The sequence below is a fragment of the Taurulus bubalis genome, assembly GCF_910589615.1.
Source record: "Taurulus bubalis genome assembly, chromosome: 8".
Classification (NCBI taxonomy): Eukaryota; Metazoa; Chordata; class Actinopteri; order Perciformes; family Cottidae; genus Taurulus; species Taurulus bubalis.
The window spans coordinates 17,450,873-17,460,872 of NC_136596.1; the positions used below are offsets into that span (position 1 = coordinate 17,450,873).

A 10,000-nucleotide genomic window follows, 5' to 3' on the forward strand; every position below is an offset into this window, starting at 1 on the left:
GTGACGAAGATCTGTCCTGCTCTGTCAGCATTGAAATATTTAATTTGTAAATATTTATGCAAAGTGAAACTCTATGCACACAATGCCTGCCTTTATATTTAGAGAGGACAATTTCAGTAGTCATAAGCAAGGCTGAGTAACGAGTAGACCAAGAATAGATCAGTTGTCTCTTCACTTGTGATCGTGTACAGATTGAAATAATAGCCTGATGATAAACGTAACATGTTTTTCAATACTTCAGCAACAGTCCAGGTTTGTAAGACAGACATGACATGCCTTCCGGCGGCGTGGTAGAAATGTCGATAGTTTATCAAGAGCTGTCAGCCGTGCTGATTTACCCTCCGCTTTTTGATGAATGAGGGTAATATCACAGTTACCTACAAGATGAATGGGTTTCAGTGGCCTGGATGATTCATATTTTTCCAGAAGAATACAGGTGAAGATGGAATCTGGAGCAGGGAAGTCATGCTCACATTTATAATGTAATAGACCCTGTGATGACATAATAGATACTGTATCTGTATTCTACTTGTGAGAGTGATTTTTGGCTGATAACATTACATTTAGATGTCTTGACGGGCATGTAATCCATTACTCTCTGCACTTCTCTCAAGAATATAAACGACTTGTTTCATCTCATATTGTTTTTGATTAATCCCACACAAGTATAGGAACAATCGTGTGAGAATGTACAGTATCTGCAGTGGGAACATCTCTATGGTAAAGTTTAGTAATCGGTTCAGTATTTAAAGTGGGTCGGGTATCTGACTGGATCCCTCGGGGCCTGTGTTAACGGAAAATGTCTCTCTGTTTACCATCTATGCAGGCATCCTGGAGGTTTCTGTTGACTTAATTAAAGTACCATGCTTGGCTTTGTCAGTTACAGCTTAAACAAACTACTGTGCGTACACACAGACCTGTTATCAATGTAAATTACCCACAGAGCTGTGTGATGCATCCAGCTCGCACCAGTGAAGTATTTTCCCTGTTGTTTCGGGCACTGGGCCGTATAATGCCTGTTTTTACATGTTTGTCTTGACTAGAACTATCATTGTGTAGGTCAGTTAACACGGTCTGTTAAGGAGTGTTGTTTGTACATGGAGTGTGTGCCAACATAGTTCATGCTTTTACGCAAAGAGTCTTTATGTTGAGGGTATAATTTGCAGAAGTGCATTTCCAGCAGAACGATTTTTATTTGACACTGCTGGTTACAAAGTGCGTTTGATGCAACAAAGTAATTTACAAAGTTGAGAACATTCTACCAACTGTGAGGATATTAAAGCTCTTTCCAACCTGAACAGATGAAAAAGCAGCTAAAAAAGTTTTTTAAGCATTTTTGAGATTGCAGTTTTTATCAAAGGCACCTGGTACTTGGTTTTTCATTTTCTCAAAGAACACACATGAGTGAAGGTATTTACTGAATACTGATTGAAACTCACTGGACAGTGAAAGCAAAACGGGGTCACTCTCTTTGGGTCCTGAGTCCTGCTCACGTTCTGTTTACCTCATTTTCTGTAATTGAACCTCAGTCCAAAAACAACATTGTTCATATAACTTGGTGGAAGGGTGTAGCATGGCTCATTACATTTTGGAGCGAATCTGAATCACGGAGCAGATACAAAAAATATATATTTTTCCCTTTCATTTGAGATAGTCCTTGGTGGAGGCCGACGCTCTGCAAATGCCCTTCCAACTGTGTATGTGTTGGTGCTGAAACGGTGAGCTGATTAATTAGTCGATACCAAAAAATGAATCAACATTTTATAATTGAAAAATCTTTTAAGTTTTTAATCAGTCAAAAATGCCAAACATTCACTGTGCCAGCTGCTTTTCGGTTTTTACTAGGTTTGCCTTCGATTAAATGTATTAATATGTCATTACCACAGTACATGAGGTTCAGTATAAACACTAAATAACAAAATCTGACCAGCCACAAAGTAAAAGAAAAGATAGTATAGTGATTGTATGCCTAATATTCCAGTCACAGAAGCAGCACAGAAATTCCCACAGGGTCTGTGTGGTAAAATATAACATCTTTGTTCAAAATGTTTAATAACAAGCATGGCATAAGAACATGGCATAAGAACAATGCATGTTTAGAAAAATATATCTGCAAATGTATTTTTCGGAATACGCTATACATTCACTTAACCTCTACTCGATATTAAACATTTACAATTCAAGAGTAATAGTTTCACTATAGAGTCACGGTAGAAAACAGCACGGTCAGTTTCCTCTAAATAGTGTTGGCTTCAGGATCACACCAGGAGAACGGTTTGGGTAGAAACAGGCAAACAACCTGAGGTGTTCTTATTTTTAATTGTTTAATGGGTAAAGTTTTGAATTGATGGTTTGTCACCAGTTTGACAATAGAATAGATGAAAGTACTACATGGACAACCTACAACCACACAGACTCTTAACTGAAAAGGCTTAGTGATGAAACTTAATCATTGATGCTTACTTGGTTGTTTTTTAATATGTTAAATACCATGTCATACATAAAATAGGTCTATTGTCGAAAGAAGATTGTGTTTTAGATTTCCCCAAAACTTCACCAGTACACAATGGTGATGATACACGAGTCAAACTAGGTGCAACCTCAAATGATGCCCAAAAAAAGAAAAGTAATGGTGAATAACTGAGTTTAAGTAAAAGAGTGTTTTGTCATGTTCCATGCTTGTGTCAAAGTAAGTGGTGGCTGTGTCTCCATAGTTTAAATAAATACTGCTTCTTCTGAGTCTTCAGTGCAGGCACCTATTTGTATTGTGGCTCCATCCGAGTGTCTTTGAGGAGACTGTCCAGACTGAGAGGAGCGGAGAAAGTCCTGACGGTCAGTATCCTGCTGGGTAGCCACCTTTCCTGGGGTCGGACTCGGCACAAAGACGCTCTCCCTGCCGCACCACCGCTTGGACCACGGAGTCTGGAGTCGGCAGCAGCTGTGTTACATGGTTCTTCTGCACCAGACCCTCCAGGACACTCTGCCATGGTATTACCATCACACATGCACAAACATATATAAAGTCCTTTGCATGAGGTTATGGTTGTACTGGTCCATGATAGAAGTCAATACATGCTACACATTAATTATGTATTTCTTATTGTTTTCTATTGCCATAAGTTGTTGGAATTATTTCCTACCTTTCTGACAGCCAGCACACTATGAAAATCAAATTAGGTGAATCTGAAACTTGGTTGAGATGGGTAAGCTATCAAAGAAAACACTTCATCTTTTGTTATTCTTGCCAATAATTAGTCATTATAGTGAAATGACTGAAACTTAACAGACATTCATGGTGCTGAGAGGATCAATCCTGATGACTTTGCTGATCCTCTTACATTTTATATAGCAGCATCAAAAGATGGAGATTTGGGTTTTTACTAAAATATCTAAACAGCTATTTTATGTGTTGTCATTAAATGTAGTACAGACATGTCCCCCGATTTAAACCTTTGCAAAAAATGTTGCTTTATGTTTAATTTGAATGCTGCTGGCCAATCAAGAATGCTGCAGTAATGTTGAGGGCTGTGTATTTCTTCCTTTAGGAGAGGAGAATATTTCATTGTCTGAGAATTATATTTTTTAAATGCAAAGTCCATACATTCAAATTTATTATTAACAGCTTAGTTGTTAAAGCGAGGGGTTCTTTAAAAGAGGAGTATCTGGTTTGTATCGTATTGGCAGATTTCCAGGGCTGCAATATCTGTATTGTGTCAGACATGGAAAAGTGTTATGAGCCATCCATGTAATAATGCAGAGGAGAGCTGGGATTGCTCTTTGTTAGTACATCTAGATTCTTGAATACAATCTCAGAGACTAAAGACACATAAACACATAAATTAATTAATCCCAAAACAAACACAAAAAAATTGCAGTCAAACAAGTAGCCCGTGTAATGACTCTAACAGCTGTTAAACTTATGTAAGAGCAACCATATGTTCCAGATGTTGTTTTGCATTATACGTCCTCAGGTGTGACCCACCTTTTCAAAGCCCTGCTCCACCACTGTCATATTTGGGTTGAGCTGATTGTGAAGTCGCGGCTCTATCACAGCTTTCCTTAGGTCGTAGTTGAAGAACAAGGAGTTCAGGATTACCTGTTTCAGCCAGAAAAAATAAATAAATTACATTTAGTTTAAAATCCTGCCGAATGGAGATGATGCGTGTGAATGAATCAGACTTACTAAGGCGGTGGCTGTGGTGATTTTTGTGCCCCCAGACGCTCCTACAACCATTTTCACTTTGTTGTCTTGGTCAAAGATGATAGTAGGACACATGGAAGACAGAGGCCTCTTGCCTGCAACAGATAAACAGAATATGGCTGCGACTGCTTAACTGATACATGTTCACTTTTTTCCTTACGATTTAATGGTCCACGTGCAGAATTTGCACAGGTAAAAACTGTCACGTTGTTTTAACACTTATTTAAAATATTACTGTAAATAACAGCAGTGAGTTATAGTGGGCGGATGCTGTTAGTGAGCTTAAAAAATACAAATGCAGGAACCAGTGAAAGGCTGGTGGGAGCACCACCTCTGCATCAGCCTCAGTAGAGGAAGGGGCATCCTCTTTGTCATTGTGGAAACATGACACATTTTCACAAAACATTGCTCTCCATCTACAGACATGTGACCGAACTTCATAACCTAAACTGGGCATTGTAGTAATACAAGTGTGATAACAGTCCAGCCACACCTGGTTGAATGAAATTGTTCGGTGAAGGAGGAATTCCAAACCCGTTGGTCATGTACGGGGAGCTGAAGTCATCCATTTCGTCGTTAAAAATGATTCCAGTTGATCGAGACATGACTTTGGAACCAAAGCTGGGGAAATAAAACAGCTTTTTAATGAGTGATCGATAATCAGCAATAATTTCAGGGAATGTTTCTCTGAAAGTTTGACTTCTTACTATAAATTAATGGTGCTGGTGGCTGCCACAGCGCTTCCGTCCTCAGCTATGACTGACAGGTGAGCCGTCCCGTGGTTGTCTGGGACAAAGTAGTCTGGCTCGTAGTAGCTGTCCGGGTGGGTGGTGTCGTCTGTAATTTTACTTCTTATGTCATCAGCAAAGTAGTCTGAGGTCATGTTTAGAATGAGCTGAGGGGAGCAAAACAAGTCAGTCCCAGAGGAGAAGCTCATCACGTGAAAATAAGGAATGGTAAACAATAGATGAGCACTCTTCCTGGCCTTTTTAACAATACGGAAAACAATTAATCTTCTCAAATCCGGACTGAAGGCATTTCACACCCACACCTATAGAATTGCCCAGTGGCGATACAGTGAAGCTAGATACAGTGAAGCTAGAAAGCTCCAACGTAAAGGTCTGACATGTAATGATAACAACATGAAGTCTTACATCGGTAATATTGAGATAGCGTGGGTCCCCTAGTCTGCTCCTCTTGGCATAAGCAAAACGGAAAGCCTCTAAGATTCGATGGTACGTCAGAGTCTTTTTCTCGGCTGTAGAAACGCTTGTGCCTGTGAAGTTGTACCCTGCAAAATATCCACAGAAAAAAACATGTTTGCAGTACATGAAGAATCACATTTACTTTGTCTAATCAGGTAATGAGTCTTCATCATTACAGCTAAAAAAAACATTTCAGTGGTAGGTCATTAAACTGTAAGGTCGCAATTCAAATAACAACACAAATCCTTTCAGCAATATGAATATGATACCATGTTCCTCAACGTTCATTTATCTTATCCCTCTTTTGAAATTAATGATGCCACTTTTTATTTAAAGCATGACTAAAGATCCTCTGCCTGAGCAGATGGGATGTTGATGGTGAATTATGTTTGGCAAGCAGAACTGAGTTGCAGCCCTGTTTTCTGCTTCCAAAACAGGCGGAGAAACAATCCGGGGACGACCTGGGGAAACCTGACATCCTTTCTTCCACATGGCTGCACAACAAGCGCTTGGCTGGGCTGCTCACCATCCACTATGTTGAGTATGAGTGCCAGCACAGGGCCACTGGAGGGGGCGTCTGGAACATGTATGGTGTATTCCCCAACATTCAGCTTCAGAGGGTTCTCATTCAGCACAGGTTGGTACTCCAACAAGTCATCCAGGGAGATAATGCCTCCTGCAACAAGCACAGTAGTGTGAATTTAAAATGAGGAATACTGCTCAAATTAATGATTTAAGTCTTAAAATAATTAATACATAGTTTGAGTTCTGTAGTGTGCAGTTTGGTTATTAGTGTATTCACAGTTTCTTAATACAACAATGAACAATAGCACAACATAAGACCTGCTGCCTGGATGTCCTTAACGATGGTTCGTGCCATCGACCCGTTGTAAAACACATCCGGCCCCTCTTCTGCTATTCTTTGGTATGTGTCCGCCAGCCTTGGAAATCTAACAATATCGTTTTCCCTCAGTATGTTTTTTTGAGAATCACAAAACACCTCACTGGAAGATAATAAAGAAAAAGTAGAACACCAGTTACATTGTTGTATTGTTTGAGCCTGTTGAAAAGGAAAGCCACTACTAGTATATGTCAGACCATTGAATGGACTTTCCATTGTAGCTGTAGCTGGAAGAAGGTTAGCTGAAAAATATCTCACTATTTCTTTGACGTTGTCAGCCTAAATTATTGTATAGTACTATATTCAGTCATTAGAGAAAGCAGAAGAGGTATCGAAGCCACCATTCTGTTTAACCTCTTCACTCTCACCACATGTTGGCATTTCCTTGAATAGAATCTTTGCTCCTGGAGATGGCATGAGCCAAAGCTTTTCCGATAGGAAAGCCATCTCGAGCCAAAGCAATGCTGGGCTCGAACAGGTCCTTCCATGGCAGCCTGCCATGCCTCTTGTGTGCCATCTCGTAACCACGGATCTCCCCCGGAATGGCTATGGACAATCCACCTGTGGTGTAGAAAGAGCAGAGCCACTATTTTGAAATTCACAAACTCTTTCTTTCTGATGCCTGTAGGAACAGCATACTAAGAGACAACAAAACATATATAGATCCAGTGTTCTGTACATACAGATTTAGTTGTTATTGTATGTAACCAGCAGCAGACGCAAGGAGAAAATATAGCAAAGTTGTTAACATTCGAGAGGAGCTGGATGGGTAGATTAGAGACTAGAATATTTATCCTCTCTAAAGCCCTCTCTAGCTTTACGACACCATTAGAGTCGAGCTCCAGTAGCTGCAACCGCTTTACATAACACAGTGAATCGTTTTCTCCTCTGTGCCTGGGAAATACTCCAGCAGCTCAAGGCTAGTAGGCTACCTGTACGAGAAAGCTTGGTGTTGTTGCCAAACATGTCCTCAGTGGCGTTCATGGGCGCCGTCTCCCTTGCATCGATGGTTTCCACCTTCCCTGTTGAGCAGAAAATGAGGACAGATTGCAGATTGTGTTTTTGCCCAGTTATCATCTGTTGAGAAGTTGTAACTCACCTGTGGAAGCGTCATAGATGATAAAAAAGAGCCCTCCTCCGATGCCCATGCTGTGAGCGTTCAAAAGGCCGACACATAGCAAGGCAGCGATTGACGCGTCCACAGCTGAACCGTTTTTCAGCAAAATATCCCTAAAAAGAAAATAGCACACTCAGTATCAGCCGTATCTCACACATGCAACAACAGAGCATGCAACTGTTTGTCACATTTGGAAAACAAAAGTCTGAGCATGCCAGTCCTCTTACCTCCCCACTTCTGAACACTTCCCAGCATCAGCAGCGACAGCAGCCTTTGAGTAGAAGTGGTTCAAGGGAGGAGGTGTGTTTTTCTTTCCCAAGCCCATGAACACCCCCAGGAACAGGCTTACTATAGCCACCAGAAGGACCACCAGACCAGCAATCAAGGACTTCCCAACCATTTTCCTACCAAGGATAATCAACACACCTCACAGTCAGAAGAATCCTTTGGCTCAGAAACAAGTGTCCTCTTCTCCAAACATCACCGCGCATCAGAGCCAAATCTTAACACAAATAACACATTTGAAAAGGGTGCATCATATTTTTTTCCGGTCAAGGAGGGAGAGCAGGAGGTTCACTCACCTTTGGTGTATTGCACAGACAGATAGAAAATATTGGACAAGAAGAAGGGAGAAGAAGGGAGTTTTCCATTCAGCTGGTTGTGTGTGTCAGCAGTGGTGTCAAGGTGTTTATTATGACCAGCTTCACTCATTGGTGATGATGTGAACACGACGTGTCATCTTAGCTCAGGTGTTACACAATAACATAATAAGCATGTGCTTTATTTGTACATGTTTTTACAGGCAGAAAAATAGACTATTACTCTCAAGATGTCGCCGCAAATTGCAGCTTTGGTGTTGCGCTCTTCCAGTACTTTTTTCTGTTTTTGTTTGTTTATTAATTTTTCTCTGGTTACATTCACCAGAAGGAAACTTTTGAATCAAATGACCCAGAAGTATCCAAGTGGCAGCCATGATAAGAGCTGGCCAAATTCTCTAAATGCTCAGGAAACGGGCTTCAATGCTTCTTTTTTTATCTACTTCAGCCTACTGTACACTTGGCCATCCTTTACGAAAGAAAATAAGTTACTGCAGGCCCTCAATTCCTTGAATGTGTGTTGAATGTAAGAGCAGTCGGATTCCTTAGCACTGCAGTTGCATTTTCCTGAGTGCTTATGGATTCTCCTTCACCTTTCCTGGATCCCATGAAGTTTTCCATAAAGGTCAAGGAAAAGTGTTTTGAAAAAGACAGAATGTGATTTATTTATTTTTATTCCATAGCCATAGAGAGAAAGATACATAGAGGAAGGGGGCAAAGGTCATGTAAGCTTTCCGCTTTAACGTTTGAGCTCTTGGAAACATTAGCCAGGAAACGCTGAGGTTTAAAATTCTTGCACATTCAATTAATCTTTTTAAATGATGGATGCCCTCTTTTTTTCTTCTAACTTTCGAGTGAAACTCTTTTGAGTTTTTCTTTCTAGTCTATAACCTTCCATTTCACGCTGATATCAATCTGGCAGGCTATGCCAAAGTGAAGGTGAGAGTGATCTGTGTGCAGATGCCCGCAGCGTCGCTGATTCAGGGCTCTGTGTGATTGGCTCAGCCGGCAGCGTTGCCATGCTCAGTAGCCATGTCACAGTCTATTTGGCTTATTCTGCAGGCGTCCTCTGAGCGTCTGAGAAGCCTAAGCCTTCGGCCAGAAGCGCAGATCCAAGCCTGCATCATCGGTAACAGGAGTTTCTCAACAGCAAATACCCATCTGTGGTACCTCACCTAATCCTGTGTGCACTCCTGTTTCTGGGCCACTCTGATAAAGCACTGAAAGGAGCCTGTGGGCTGCTGCTGCGATTGTGTCTACATCAAATCACTATTATCCGGTTCTGGATCTTCCAGGTTCCCAGCCGCTCCAAGGAGGGGAATTTATTTAAGGCAGAGAGCTGATTTATAGCGGAAGACGACAATTATCTGTTTGTAGCAGATCACAAAAGCCTTCCTTCAACCTTTGTGTGCACGTCACTGTCACTGCACGGGGCGGTTTTATGAAATATTAGCTGGAGCTTGTTCATATTTCTATCTTTCAGCGGGAAGCATACAGATTTCATTTGGACTTTTCTGGGAGGGGTACAGTCCTACCCACCAGGTCTCCCTCCAGGTGTTTGTGTTTTCACACAATAAAGGGGAAGGCTCGTCTGTGCCTATATACTCGGCAGCAAATCAAATCACACACTGCTGTTGTTCCTCTGTGGCAGGTGAAATGTAGCCTGCAGAAACACTTAAAGCAGAGCCACAACTGAAAAGAAGGTGACGTCATGTGTGTTTATGGGTGGCTGAAGTCCTTGAATGATACAAAGTCAAAGACAGACTCTGTTTTGTGTGCTGCACCTACGTTGTAAGCGCCTTAAGTCCTAAACGAAGGAGACACCCGTAATGCAATGTGTTCCTGCTCACGGCTGCTCTTCATGATTTGTGTGCTATCCTGAGAATGTTGATTTTGTTCCCATTGTTTTTTTTTATATCTAACTGACCTATATGGGGACCTTTCACTTAATTGGTTTTAGAACATCTTGCCAAAAGAGTG

General features: G+C 41.2%; 2 protein-coding genes across 2 annotated transcripts in view; one reads left to right on the forward strand and one right to left on the reverse strand.

The window, feature by feature from the left end:
- The window catches only part of anapc5 (anaphase promoting complex subunit 5), a gene marked incomplete at its 5' end in the record, with an annotated part of 8,958 nt that extends 8,328 nt beyond the window's left edge, over positions 1 to 630 (forward strand). Inside the window, one exon of the mRNA XM_079222523.1 lies at positions 1 to 630. This exon is cut by the window's left edge and continues 306 nt beyond it.
- Positions 631 to 2,833: 2,203 nt separating this feature from the next.
- On the reverse strand, positions 2,834 to 7,827 carry ggt1a (gamma-glutamyltransferase 1a; the record flags this gene model as incomplete). Its single annotated transcript, XM_079222729.1, has 12 exons — positions 7,652 to 7,827; positions 7,407 to 7,537; positions 7,240 to 7,329; positions 6,676 to 6,868; positions 6,250 to 6,410; positions 5,933 to 6,082; positions 5,356 to 5,492; positions 4,909 to 5,096; positions 4,695 to 4,822; positions 4,184 to 4,296; positions 3,983 to 4,096; positions 2,834 to 2,980 (listed from the first exon to the last, which is right to left on the reverse strand). The coding sequence occupies exons 1-12, from the start codon at positions 7,822 to 7,824 to the stop codon at positions 2,834 to 2,836; spliced, it is 1,725 nt and encodes a 574-aa protein (XP_079078855.1). The 5' UTR covers positions 7,825 to 7,827.
- Between the last annotated feature and the right edge of the window lie 2,173 nt (positions 7,828 to 10,000).